This window comes from Pleurodeles waltl, chromosome 10 (assembly GCF_031143425.1).
Source record: "Pleurodeles waltl isolate 20211129_DDA chromosome 10, aPleWal1.hap1.20221129, whole genome shotgun sequence".
Taxonomy (NCBI): domain Eukaryota; kingdom Metazoa; phylum Chordata; class Amphibia; order Caudata; family Salamandridae; genus Pleurodeles; species Pleurodeles waltl.
The window spans coordinates 239,216,525-239,231,848 of NC_090449.1; the positions used below are offsets into that span (position 1 = coordinate 239,216,525).

The 15,324-nt window shown below is 44.4% G+C and overlaps 1 protein-coding gene across 2 annotated transcripts in view; it reads left to right on the top strand.

The window, feature by feature from the left end:
* Positions 1-15,324, top strand: part of ACSM3 (acyl-CoA synthetase medium chain family member 3) — a 448,596-nt gene that overhangs the window by 385,803 nt on the left and 47,469 nt on the right. The window contains exon 8 of one of the 2 annotated variants that reach the window (XM_069210271.1): positions 10,165-10,288. The exons of the other annotated variant lie outside the window; for it this stretch is intronic. Within the exon in view, the coding sequence (XP_069066372.1) occupies positions 10,165-10,288 (124 nt within the window). The remainder of the gene's footprint in view (positions 1-10,164; positions 10,289-15,324) is intronic. 2 annotated transcript variants of the gene reach the window in all.

Consider the following 15,324-nt stretch of genomic DNA (forward strand, 5'->3'; position numbering starts at 1 on the left):
CTAAGTTCTTGTCCCTCTACGTTACATCTCTCATTATACTATTCTCTTTACGTCTCTGTCCATCTCTTGTATCCTGCCCATCCAATTTCTTTTACTTGGAAAGGTGTCTTGTAACTGTCTAGCCAGAGAAGTTTACACATATAAAGAGGAAATGAACAGTGCAGGAGAAGAGAAATTAGGAAAAGTTATTATTAGTAGCAAATGGGGATATATTTGAGATCACAACTATGCTGCAACTGTAGCTACAGTTTCAAGTGCTATGCGCATAAGACCTACCTTAATAACATGCATTAGTCGACTAAATGTCTAACAATTCACCCTTTGCACGTTTTTCCTGCAATGGGTGTAACAAGTTGGCTAGATACTGAATTCCACCTAACAAGTAAAAAAAAATTGAGACTCAAAGATAAAAAAAGAACAGCTTTATCAATGCTTGCTGAAGCTTTACTATTGGACTGTTGGACACCAGGCAGCTTGAGCCCTGGTCTGTTTTTGCATGCCCCTGTTTCTGCACAGTTAACATATAATTCAATATTGTTTGGCATCACAAGGGCTTAAATGAGCCAAAATTGGGTAATAAATTCAAAGTTGCTCAAAACAGGGAGGCCGCAAATATGTTTTGCCCAGAACCCCATACATTTTTAAGATGTCGCTTGGAGCTTCTCCTGCTTGGCTTCTCCCTTCTTCCATTGTTTCTTCAAGGACCACCATAAAATCAAACAGCAGAACCAGACTTGAGCAGGGGGACATTAGTACAAGTAATTTTTTTCCCAAATACGTTTATTAATTTGTTTTCTTTTAATCTCAGTGTACATTGAAATCTATCAGCAGTCCAAGTCAAATATAGTAGGTAACACAATAATATATCTGGGGCTTATGAACAGTAGAGAAGGTATTGTCACTCCATCTTTAAGTTTATAAAACGCATAAGAAGCATTTCAAACAGTGAAACTTTGGTACATTTCAAACGTATGAGCATGGCTTGGATATGCCCTATGGATGCATGTGCATGACAGCAGTGAGATGTATGTTTCACACTAAGCAGATATTGATAATGCAATAAAACTAATAAGAACAATTAACACAGGCTTCTTTGATGAGGCCAGTGAATTAGAAAATGGAGAATAATTTCAAAATAAGTAATTATAATGCATGGAACAGTTTCAGGCCCTAATATGAACCTTGCACAAATAAGGAAAGAATCATTGATCATTCACATTTGATGTAACGCATGAATTAAGTTGTCAGGGTCTTTGAACTGAGCACAAGTTAGTGTAAGTGCACTGTCACAAGCTCAGTTAATTAGCAGCCACAAAGAGTTTGAAGTCACCCCGCTGTGGTGTGGGTGTAATCTTTAAGAGATCAAACACCCAAGCATAAGAGCTTGTGCTGCGTGGCCCCTCCCTCTTTCCTTTGAATTCCCATTGGATCACTGTAAAGCCAAACAGCAGAACAGGACTATAGCAGGAAGACAGTAGCACAAGCTATACGTAGTGCAGAGTCATGGTTTTAATTAGTTATCCGACACACATAGATAAAAGTGCTTTGGTGGAGATCAGAAGTTGTCAAGTGAACACACTTCATAACAGCAACCATCAACAATCTCTCTAGACTGCTCAACTCTCTAAAGGCCAAGTCATAGAAGTAAAATCATTTTGCACCATCTCTAGTGAGAGCAGTCACCAGCGAAGTACTCTGAACCCTGTGTGACATCATGAGGCCTTGCTCGCACCTTCAACCCTGACAAGCTCACTACTGTTCAGTATTCCTTTCCTCACCAACAATACTGAGAAAGTACGTATCATCAAGCTACATGGTAAAATCTATTTCCATACCGTCCTTCAAGACTCTGACCACATTGCAGCACACAAACTGCAACTACCCGGAATGTTGATAGTGCCCTTTATTTCACTGACTAATGTGACATCTCTCACTTCGTCATCCTATACCTTTCATCTGCATTTCACCCATCGACCAACAAGCACTGTTAAACAGCTTTTCTGCAAGAGTGGGCTTTGATGACACTGCCCTGCAGTGGCTTACTATCCAGCACAGATGAGCTGAAGTGATGATGAGAAATGTGGTTGAGATTGATTCAAGCATTCCATCTATCAGCAGATACTACTCTTCTACATTAATGTTTCAAGTCTAAAAAGGCTTGTTTGGAATAGTCATGGCCAGAAAAAAACTAAAATTATTTCACAATGTGGTTGACTCAGGGCTGGTTAAAGGTCTCTTCAGTAATGACATTGGTCATTTGAAGTACTGGTTACTGGTTCTTCGCAATTTAAACCTGGATGTCAAAGACCTAGTTAAAGCTAAGCCATGAACACAGAGTATGTATTGATCCTTATGACGATAGACAAAAGCAATGTCAAAAGGATCTCTTAGCCATGAACCTTGAAATATTCACCCCCTCACAACTGCTGAGTAGTGCCAAGTCCTTCCGATTCCACATCAGTAGCTGCATCACTAAGAAGATGGTGACAGCACGCCACCAGTCCATCCTACTTTTGCTGTGTCCGGCATCCCTTTCTGAACCCAACTTCAGTGGGACCATACTGATGTTTTCAGAAGGACTGATGTACTTTTAAAAGGAACAGAACTGGAATTTGCCGATGAAGTGGTCATACTTCTGATGGATTAGATTTGCTGCCATTGAGCAAGTGAGGACGAAAGTCTACAGCTGTATGTTGGCCTCTGTGATTTTTATTTTTATTCTGAAAAGACTCTACCACTACAGCTGTTCGATTTCTACTTGATGGGTCCTTACAGGCCCTGAAAAACCCAGGACCACCTGCCCCCAATCTCCAGAAAGTAATATTCCTTGATTGCCTATGGGCAGACTGTATTATTGTCCACAAAGTATCCTAATTTGAGGAACACCTATTTACTGTCCTCCTGGATGCAAGGGCCACTGAACTTTCTTCAGATATACACCGTTGTGTAAAAGCCATGCAGTGACCTTTCTGGTGGCAAAATCTTGATACAATGTGCTCCTTATCTTCCGTAACTAATTCAATCATGTCATCTTTCGTAAGCACCACAAAATATGGCTGTCTTTTGACAGCTGTTATTCTGCAACTTTACTAAACAGATAGGTTTCCACAGCCCCCTGCTACCTTTTGAAGTAACTATAGTGCTGTATACAACTTGTTCCTTCATTCATACTTTTCTCTATAACCCCAGTATGTAGTTGGATTGCTTGTCTTCCAACCCTTCACATCATGAGCAGACATGGCCGAAGCAATAGTCCAGCAGTAGCCTAGCAGAGGACAGACAGCTTGCGTGATTCTAGTGCCTAATACCTAATACAGCACTATCTTCAAATGCACTTACTGTTTCTTTCTACAGTCCTGCATCATCAAATTACATGCTATCTCAAACATGATCCTCTAAAGCCATAAAATGTGGCATGAAAAACTGTTTTACTTAAAACTTCTATCGCCTGCCATTTTTTCTTTCAGATGGCCCTCTCCTTCCCTCCACCCAGTGCAAGCCTCCACTTCCTGAGCACAACCTACATGCATCACGTGCACGTTTGTCTTAATCTCTGCCCATAACTCATTTAAAAGATCACCTCTGTACCTCTCCTGAAAGTCATACCTCTGCAACCTAACAATACCTAATCTCCTCTAGCTCCTATTACTCCCACCAATCATAAGCATTTGTCACTTACAACCCCCAACTAATGGCCAGGAAAAACTCCTATCAATTTATTCCACCACAAGAAACTGGATTGAATACATGGAATGGTTTGCTTGGGCGCACAAGAATAATCCCAATAGTGAACAATAATGACTAATACTAGACTAATAACTAACCTTGAAACTCAGAGCAGTCTGTTGCTCAGCGTAAAGAGCCTCAGTGCCTCGTCGGGGGTAGTAAGCGCTATATAAAAGCAATTACAGGGGGTGTGGCCAAGGTGGCATCTGAGCCGGAGTGAAACCTCCGAGCTCTGCCGTCGGATGACAGAAGCTGCCGGAGATCAGGACTCCTCCGCTCTCACATCGGCAGGAGGGGCAACCATACCACCATGGAGTATGGGGAGAGTGCGGAGAACAATAGATGAGGCTTCCCGAGTCCTCATAGCGGGCCCCTCGAGGATGCACTCCACATTGCGCCTAACCCCAAGATGGTGGCTGCCTAGCGGTAAGCCGACCAGAGGCCTGCTACCTCCAGCGCGATACAGCGCTTTGCCCTGGCATTCATCATTGCATTGTGCGCTGGCCACGGCCCTATCCCTGAGCAACACAGTCCCTGTGGAGAGGTCCAGGCTGCCCCCCTGAGACCAAGCCGTGGAATATACATCACGCAGGCCCCAGATGGCAGTGGGCACCGCGCAATGGTGTTCAGGCTTTTGCTGTGAACTACAGAGGGGGTGCAGCACGACCAGCCCTAGCGCAGGAACGAGAACGTTGAACACTGAATCTAGGGAGTGCAGCCAACAGTGCCCCTCGAAGGGACCTGCGCACAGGCAAATTCAGGGCCAAAGCACCGGTGCTCATGGCCCTAAACGAATCAGTCCTATTGGGATGACCGACCAGGAAGCCTCCTATATACCTGGGAAGTAGCAAGGGTAACGTGACTGCGTTGTGCTACTGGTAGTGAAATGCCAACCAGCAACTCTGTGAAGTGGCACTGCAGTGGGGAGAACATAGCGGGCCCACGCTCACACAAGGAAGATGTCTTGTTTTGAGACTTACTCATGAAGATGCCGGGGAAAAGAACAGAACCAACAGTTCTCAGACCAACACTCAACCGGGGCAATTTAGCATGATGAGCGACACTATCAACACGACTGACGATACTGAACCGGTTATGCGCACTTTCCTGGAATCCCTTTTTAGAGCACTGCGTGCAGATATTGCTACACTTAAACAGGACCTTACAAAAGATTTTAAGGGCCTCACAAAGGACATGAATGAATTAGGGGATTGTGTAGACACTCTCGAGCGAACTGGTGAAACGCAAGGAGAAGAACTGGACACCTACCGGTGTGAAATACTGGAGCTACAAGACAGAAATATGGAACTCCGGTACCAGGTGGAAGACCTTGAAAATCGATCTAAGAGAGCCAACATAAGGATTAAAGGTGTCCCGCTGCAAGCTGCCAGAGGGAATCTGGAAGAGTACACACGCAGATTATTCCACCATATTGCACCAGACCTCGCACCGCAAGAGATTTTTATAGACAGAGTTCATATTGCTGGGAGAACAGCTACATCCCCGGGGCAACCACAAGACATTTTAAGGTGCATGCATAATTACAGGCAAAAATAAATCATCATGGCGGCAGCACGAGATCGCAACCACATTGACTTTGAGGGTAATAAACTCTAGCTGTATCAGGACCTCTCACCCATAACACTACAGAGATGTCACCAGTTGAGACCAGCTACAGAATTCCTTTGGGAGCAAGAAGTGCACTACCGCTGGGGCCACTCCTTTTGGCTCACGTTTGTGTGGGAAGCAGAGACCCACAGGTTACGCACCATAGAAGAAGCACAAATAGTGTTGCCTCTAACTAAACCTCAAAATGAGGAAGAACTACATCCATCGCAACTAAGGTCTACGGACTCCTTGGCACCCCTCAAGCGCCTAACTAGACAGAGGAAGAGAAAGAAGGTTGGGCCTACTGCAATGGAGAGTCAGGGATGCTTTGCCATGGACCCCATCGTATTGGATTGAAGTGGTACTGGGGAAGACCAAACTGGTTCTTGTTTTTGTTTCTAAGATTGTCTCTCTATGTTATCTCTTTCTACCTTTCCTCTTCCCTACTACGCAGTACGAGATCTCAGTGGCATGACTTAGCGGCACATGGGAAATTCATTGGCTATCCTCAAGCAAACAAGTACACACCTCACAGATACGCAATTACACCCTGAACCTACAATGGTACGCATTATTCATTACAATATCCGAGGGCTTAACGTACACACAAAGTGGTTAACATTTTTATCCTCGATCCGAGACTCTGGGTGTGATATATGTTTGGTACTAGAAACACATTTGATGCAAGCAGATTGGAAACATCTACGATCTAAGTGGTCCGACAGACTATATTTTTCTTCTAGTAAAGGGAAAAAAGCCGGTGTGGCTATCCTACTGGCTACCCACTTTCTGGGTAGGATGAACCAGATCCAGGCAGACATTCCTGGCAGATTATTATCACTCTGCATTACATTACACTCGCACACTTTCACCTTGGCTACATTATATGCACCTAATGACCACCAGGAGGTTTTATATTAGAGGCCCTAGATAAAGTGATGGTGCCATTACAGACTATTTAGACCACAATGATTGCCCTGATACACCCATGGCAGTGCTCTGGGATGCGTTAAAATCAGCACTTAGAGGACGATTAATTGAATTGGTGACCCGACTTAATAGAGATCAAAAAGATAAAAGGGTTGCACTTGAAGGACAAGTGAAAGGTCTAGAAGTGGAACACAAACGCTCGGGGTCCCACAAAATAAGCAGACAATTGAGCACAGCACGTAAGCAATTATGGGCACTGGACTTGGACAGGGCAACGTATGCCCTGATCTGCACTAAACAAAAGTACTATGGCGGTCATTCCTAGATTGGCGGGCGGCGGTCGCCCGCCCAGCGGGAAACCCCCTTCCACGAGGATGCCGGCTCCGAATGAAGCCGGCGGAGTCGAAGGGGTGGGACGGGTGCAGTTGCACCAGTTTCGATTTAGGGGCCCCACGACACCCGTTCCCGCCAGCCAGGTTCTGGCGGTGAAAACCGCCAGAACCAGGCTGGCGGGAAGGGGGTCGGAATCCCCATGGCGGCGCTGCTTGCAGCGCCGCCGTGGAGGATTCCCTGGGGCAGCGGGAAGCCGGCGGGAAACCGCCGGCTTCCCTTTTCTGACCGTGGCTTTACCGCCGCGGTCAGAATGCCCCCGGAAGCACCGCCAGCCTGTTGGCGGTGCTTCCTCCGTCACCTACCCTGGCGGTCATAGACTGCCAGGGTAGGAATGACCCCCTATGTAAGGAGCAAAAAAGTGGATCGCCTCCTAGCACATCGCTTACAGGCCCAGACCACCAGACAGAGGGTGGAGGCATTAATAGGCCGGCAGGGGGAACGCATTGACCACGATGAACAAATAGTTCAAGCTTTTGAACAATTTTATGCCCAACTCTCCACTGCTAAACCTTTACTAGAAAGAGACCATACATCTTATCTAGAACACATACGATTAGCGAGTCTGCCTAAGGCGGATCGTGGAAAGTTGGACCAGGAGATATAGCTTGATGAGGTACTCTCAGCAACCTCCAGGCTCCAATGGGCAAGGTACCTGGGAGGGATGGTTAAACCGCAGGATTTTATAAATTGTTTGCTAAACAATTGACCCCAATCCTAAAAAGTTTATACAATTTGTTTGGTGATACTGGCTCCCTAACAGACTCAATGAAGCTCGCCTCGATTACCGTCCTGCCCAAGCTGGGTAAAGACCCATTATACTGCTCATCATACAGACCAATTTTCTTAATCAATGTAGACGCCAAGATTTTCACCTCTATCTTCGCAAATCGACTGGCCCCTTACGTGCAGGGCATTATAGACCTAGATGAGGCCGGATTCATTCCTGAATGCAATTGGAGTGACAACACAAGACCCAGATGCCACCTACTGGATAAAACTCAATGCTATCAAATACCTGCATCTATGCTATCTATCTATGCGGAAAAGGCATTTGACTGGGTACATTGGCCATATTTGTTTGCAGTATTGCGGAAGGTGGGCCTGGGGAAGAGATTCATTGACTGCATACAATGCCCCTACAATGGGACACGGGTGATGGTTGGGGTTAACGGGCTAATGTCATCCCCTTTTCGAGTGACTAGAGGGACTTGACAGGGTTGCCTGCTGTCTCCATTACTTGTTTCACTGTATATGGAACCCATGGCAGAGCACATTAGACGAGGTCCCCTGATAACGGGTATCGCAATGGGGGGGTCAAGACCATAAACTAGCAATATATGCGGATTATGTCATGGTGATTCTAACGCATCCACTCCGTTCCTTGCCTCCACTGATGGAAGAACTAAAGCTCTTTGGGAGAGCTTCTGGTTTTAAAGTGAACCTACAAAAATCCCAGAGTCTAAATTTAACATTTGCAGTAGCAATGCAGACTATTCTGCAACAACAATTTCCATTTGACTGGACTCCACGGGGAGTGGGATACTTGGGACTCCACATTCACTCTACTACTGTTCAGACTGTAACCTCTAACTATGGTGCTTTATTAGCTAACACACGTGCTTACTTACACAAATGGAAGAAACACACACTTTCATGGTTGGGCCACATTGCAGTAGTAAAAATGACTATTACCCCCAAATTCTATATGTTATGCAGACATTGCCTTTAGCCCCTCCTCCACAGATTTTAGTCAAGCTACCGGGCCACATTGAAGAGTTCACCTGGGAGAGAAAGAAGGCACGTTTCACCAAGAAACAGACTTACCTGTTGTTGACGATGGGGGACTTGGGGATCCCTCACCTTACCCACTATTACCAAGCAGCCCAACTGCGATACCTAGTGGAATGGAACAGATCTCACACGGAAAAACACTGGTGCTTCATAGATCAGTCCATTGCAGGCATACACATATGGAAGATACCATGGCTTCCTAAATCCCATAGACCGCCAGGAGTATATATCTCTCCTATTCTGAGAGCCACAATGGGTGTGTGAGATAGAATACAGGCAAGTAAGAATCTCTCCACCCGCAACCCCCCCTCGCCCCAATCATGAATAATCCAGACTTTCCCCCCAGCACATCAGTCCCCCGGTTACTTAGCATGGAAGCAAGCAAATTGTAAAAAGGGTTGGTGATTTTTTGATGAATCAGGCTTACTGACTTTTACTCAAATCGAGCAGCACTATGGTCTTCCCGAAACTGCCTCGTAGCAATATCTAGCCATTAGTCATTGGGTCACACAACCCTTGATTAAGCCCCACACAAGCCGTCCTCTGCTCCCATTTGAGAAATGGCTCCTGACTAGAGGCACTGACAAACACATTTTCTTCGATATATATACCTTTCTCAATAATATGCAGCCTTCCTGCAAATCTTTGGCACAACGTTGGTGGGAAAACGAATGTGAGCGCTCCTTTACACCTCAGGACTGGTTGGATATCCATAAGCGGGCCACCTCCTCAGCCTGCAGTGTAACGGGGAAGGAAACCATATTAAAAGCTGTGCACTATTGGTATTATACACCGGCAAGAGTAGCCAAATGGAAGGGAGATGGGGAGGCACACTTCTGGCGGGGATGCACGCAGGAAGGGACACTGATTCACCTTCTTTGGAGATGCCCAAAGCTCCATCGATACTGGTCTGAGGTCCTAGATGCTCTTGTTAAAATGTACAATATACAGATACAGAGATATCCGAGTTACGTCCTCCTGGGCGTAGCAGATGTTCTACACTACCCACTGAAATCATTACGGGGATGAGCTATTAGGTTAGCCATTTGCGCAGCCGAACAAGTGTTGTTGGCACAATTGGGCACAGACTCCATACCTACTCCCTTAGACTGATTTCACAAACTCTGGGACCTGTTAAGCATGGAGAAATTGACAGCCACAGCTGAACAGAGGCTCTCTCAATTTGACAAAACTTCAGGATCCTGCCTGACATACCTTTCACAAGAATTTGTAGAACTTACATGCCCGACATATTTACGAGTACTCCGTCTCACCCCCAAAGACTCAATATTAGCTTAGCTCTTCATTTCATAGACGAGGATCCTAGATGACTGCATGCCATGAACACAACAATAGCCGTACAACTGTAATCAGCTGCTCTATACCATGGGCATTTTCTTTTCTCTTTTTCTGCCTCTACTTGCTGTTAGTTCTCTCTTATTGTTACTCACCGGCCGGAGATTGTAGGTGAGAGTTCTGTATTGTATTGCAAACTTTTATAAAATCAATAAAAAAATATTTAAACCCAAAAGCAATTACACATAATAATAATGCTTGCCTATACTATTTGGCCTGTCTCCACATTTTGCCAATTGGGTTTCGAACTCAGCTGCAGCGCATGACTTTAACAGGACAAAATGTGTGGCACAGAACTCTGAAAGAACCCTTCCTATCACCCGCACCTAAGACTGCCTTGTTTTTCAAATCCCTTTTCAGTTACAAGCTGAAGAGCTTGAAGCACTGTGTGACCGGAGGTGAACCCTTGGAACCCTATGTGCTGAAACAATGGAGCGCTCAGACGGGACTGGACCTTTACGAAGGCTACGGTCAGACAGAGAGCGTATGTGTTCTTTGTGTATTTTGGAACATAGCAAGCATGCTTTATTTTTACACTGCAAAGTAACTGCAGCTATTGATAATTAGAGACATTCTTTATTACACCATTGGTAATTGCTGTCTCTGTCTTGAGGACATGAACTACTGTCGAGCACAAATACAATAATGCATTACAGCTCCACTTCAGGAGCAGCTCTCAGACGGAAATTGCTCTAAGTATGGCCACAAACCAAATATTTACCACAGAACTTAAAGTATTAATCTCATGGTTACTACCAGTGTGTAGGCATTACCTGTGGCAGATGCCAAAGAACTGGCTGCTCATGGAGCTGTTACAGATGTGTTAGTCCGCTAGTTATTTATAATTTTCTTTAAATTGAGCAGTACATCTTAGGTGGTAGAATCTAGAATATTAATGTATGATTTTCGATCCACCACCCCTTCTTTGTAACAGTAAATAAAGTCCTAGTCTTAAGAATTCTCACTTCAGAAAACACAATATGTACAGATTGTTCTTGAGCTGGACTTACTCAATATGCCAGCTTTAAATAAAACTACAGATAATCTGGAGATGTTTTAGGGATTATTAGCCTGTAGTATCACAGCTAAGTCTCGGAAGACCAGAATGCAGGGAACCTGTGAATATAAAATAAATTATAAAGAGAGGTACAGTGCAATTGCTAAAAATACAAAAAGCCACAAACAGCACTGCATGGTGAAGAGTAGGGTAGCTATATGCTTTACATCCAGGTAAAGCATTTGCTCTTTGTTTGGCAAGGGTCTGTGAGGAATTAGTGACAACGGATGTAAAGTAAATCGGTAAAAGAGCTGCCAAAGATCACACAGGGAGCCTCGAGATAAGGGATCTAATAAATTAGTCCTTCACAAGTTAACAAAGTGACTTCCAATGAGCAATAGATACTTGAGAGGCAATTCATTATTGATAATAACTGACATCCAGAGTTTGCAAGACATACAGGGAGTGCAGAATTATTAGGCAAGTTGTATTTTTGAGGATTAATTTTATTATTGAACAACAACCATGTTCTCAATGAACCCAAAAAACTCATTAATATCAAAACTGAATATTTTTGGAAGTAGTTTTTAGTTTGTTTTTAGTTTTAGCTATGTTAGGGGGATATCTGTGTGTGCAGGTGACTATCACTGTGCATAATTATTAGGCAACTTAACAAAAAAAAATATATACCCATTTCAATTATTTATCATTACCAGTGAAACCAATATAACATCTCAACATTCACAAATATACATTTCTGACATTCAAAAACAAAACAAAAACAAATCAGTAACCAATATAGCCACCTTTCTTTGCAAGGACACTCAAAAGCCTGCCATCCATGGATTCTGTCAGTGTTTTGATCTGTTCACCATCAACATTGCGTGCAGCAGCAACCACAGCCTCCCAGACACTGTTCAGAGAGGTGTACTGTTTTCCCTCCTTGTAAATCTCACATTTGATGATGGACCACAGGTTCTCAATGGGGTTCAGATCAGGTGAACAAGGAGGCCATGTCATTAGATTTCCTTCTTTTATACCCTTTCTTGCCAGCCACGCTGTGGAGTACTTGGACGCGGGTGATGGAGCATTGTCCTGCATGAAAATCATGTTTTTCTTGAAGGATGCAGACTTCTTCCTGTACCACTGCTTGAAGAAGGTGTCTTCCAGGAACTGGCAGTAGGACTGGGAGTTGAGCTTGACTCCATCCTCAACCCGAAAAGGCCCCACAAGCTCATCTTTGATGATACCAGCCCAAACCAGTACTCCACCTCCACCTTGCTGGCGTCTGAGTCGAACTGGAGCTCTCTGCCCTTTACCAATCCAGCCACGGGCCCATCCATCTGGCCCATCAAGACTCACTCTCATTTCATCAGTCCATAAAACCTTAGACAAATCAGTCTTGAGATATTTCTTGGCCCAGTCTTGACGTTTCAGCTTGTGTGTCTTGTTCAGTGGTGGTCGTCTTTCAGCCTTTCTTACCTTGGCCATGTCTCTGAGTATTGCACACCTTGTGCTTTTGGGCACTCCAGTGATGTTGCAGCTCTGAAATATGGCCAAACTGGTGGCAAGTGGCATCGTGGCAGCTGCACGCTTGACTTTTCTCAGTTCATGGGCAGTTATTTTGCGCCTTGGTTTTTCCACACGCTTCTTGCGACCCTGTTGACTATTTTGAATGAAACGCTTGATTGTTCGATGATCACGCTTCAGAAGCTTTGCAATTTTAAGAGTGCTGCATCCCTCTGCAAGATATCTCACTATTTTTGACTTTTCTGAGCCTGTCAAGTCCTTCTTTTGACCCATTTTGCCAAAGGAAAGGAAGTTGCCTAATAATTATGCACACCTGATATAGGGTGTTGATGTCATTAGACCACACCCCTTCTCATTACAGAGATGCACATCACCTAATATGCTTAATTGGTAGTAGGCTTTCGAGCCTATACAGCTTGGAGTAAGACAACATGCATAAAGAGGATGATGTGGTCAAAATACTCATTTGCCTAATAATTCTGCACTCCCTGTACAGATAACAATATTTATATTAAAGGGGCTGGTGACATACATGCACGAGCATGGTCTATGGAGCTTATTTCTTTGATGATGTTATAAAAGGTAGCATCAAAGCAACACTCACATAGACAAGAAACTCCACCTAGGTTGTTGGCTTTGCCCACAAATCCTAGTATTCACACATAACCACGAATGCAGTAACAGCAAGGGTTAAAAACCTAGTATATAGCTGTGAAAAATACAGAGTTGGAGAGTGTTAGACCTGGCATCCTTGGCGTGGTCTCCCCTCTCATTTTTGCCTCTGCTTCCCGAGTTTTGACTGTGTGCTGGACTCAGTTTTTGCTGTTTTTGGTACTCTGGGTACTTTACCACTGATGACCAGTGCTAAAGTGTAAGTGCTCCTGTGTAAAGTGTATGTGTAATTGGCTTTTCCCTGATTGGCATATTTGATCTATTAATATGTCCCTAGTAAAGTGCACCAGAGGTGCCTAGGGCCTGTAAATCATATGCTGCTAGTGGGCCTGCAGCACTGGTTGTGCCACCCACATTAGTAGACCTGTAAACATGGCTCAGACCTGCCACTGCAGTTTCTGTGTGTGCAGTTTTAAACTGCCAATTCGACTTGGCAAGTGTACCCACTTGCCAGGCCTAAACTTTCCTTTCTTATACATGTAAGGCACCCCTAAGATAGGTCCTAGGTAGCCCCATGGGCAGGGTGCAGAGTATGTTAAAGGTGGGACATGTACATATATGTTTTTCATGTCCTGACAGTGAAATACTGCCAAATTCGGTGTTCACTGTTGCAAGGCCCATCTCTCTCATAGGTTAACATGAGGCTGCCTTTGAATATCCTTAAATTTCAGTTTCCCTTTGAGAGCAGATCGAAATATGGAGTTTGGGGTCAATGAATTCACAATTTAAAAATATATCTTTTAGCGAAGTTGGTTTTTAGATTGTTAGTTTGAAAATGGCACTTTTAGACAGTGGGTATTTTCTTGCTTAAACCATTTTGTGACTTTGCCTGTTTGTGGATTCCCTATCTCGGTCAGATTGACAGTTGGGCTGTTTGTGAATCTCCTCTAGACACTGACACAAATGGAGCTGGGGTGTAGCCGGCATATCCTGATGAGTCATCTGAGCTAGATTGGAGGGAGGAGTGGTCACTTATCTGAATGGGGTTTGCCTGTCCTCACACAATGTTTTTTTCCAAACCCCTGGTGTGTGTCTGGGGCACAAGATATTGTGAGCAACAGAGACTTTCCTCTGAAGTCTGCCTACTTAAAAGGCAGAAAGGGGCATAAGTAGTGGACCCAAAACCCCAGAGTTTAGATTTCTTCAAGATAACTTCTGGAACCAAGAGGAGCCTCCTGTTTTGAAGTCTCAGGGCCATCAAAGACTTCCTCTGCCAGCACCTGGACTCTCTGCTGAGACTCCTGCCCTACCAAGTGGTGCCCTGCCCAGTTCCTGTGCCCTTGAAAGGTGAAGTTGGCAGAACAAGAGGTAAATTCCACGCACAGAACACCATGTGGGGTTCGACGCACCATCTGCAACGCGGCTGATAAACAATACGCCAACCACTTTGCAACTAAAATCGACGCTCCACCTGCATTGCGGCTGGGAGATCGACGCTTGTGGCTGCTGATAAAGAAGCAAACCCCACGCAGTGCGGTTTTCTAACACTGTTCGACCAGATTTCTCAAGCATCATCCCAGGCATTAAAGTCATTGTGAACGGCATGGATCCGAGGTGCCCTGTCCTGAAATCGACGCAGCGCTCTCTTGCGAGGGAGAAAAAAGACGCATTGCCTACTCAACTGGAGAATAAACAATGCACGGCTTCACTTGCGAGTAAGGAATCAATGCATTGTTGACTTTTCTGACACATGTTCGCCTGTGCAGCTTTATTTTTGATGCAAACCAGGTACTTTGTGTAAAATCAACGTTTCTATTGTTTTCTATGAAGTAAGACTCTTGGGTATGTTGGACTTTTGGTCTTGTTTGATTTAGATAAATATTTTTCTAAACTGGTGTGGTGTCCATTTGATAGTGTTTCATTGTATTACTGTGTGTGTTGGAACAAATATGTGACAAATTGTTTCTGAATTAAGCCTTTCTGCTTGTGCCAAGCTACTAAAGGGGTGAGCAGGGGTTAACCAGGTGTGTTTCTCTTTTGTCCTGACTAGAGTGAAGTTCCTTGGTTGGACAGAGTGTGAACTGACTCTCAACCAAAGACCCCATTTCTAACAGAGAGGAACACTGCTTAACAGTAAAGAAGGAAAACCTTGGTAGCGCTTGGCAGAAAGCAACACAACTAAGAAAGGATTTAAAAGAAGGCAAGAACTCAAACAAGGATAAAAAGTATAGGAAGTTAAAGAATAAGGATGCACTAAAGAGCTATAGCTCAAGGAGACTGCTAAACAGTGATAGTTCTAGAACCAAGGATACACTGCTGAACTTGTCTAGCTAGAAAGCAACGACGCAGAGCTAGACAGTGCTGGCTCAGAAAATTGAGGT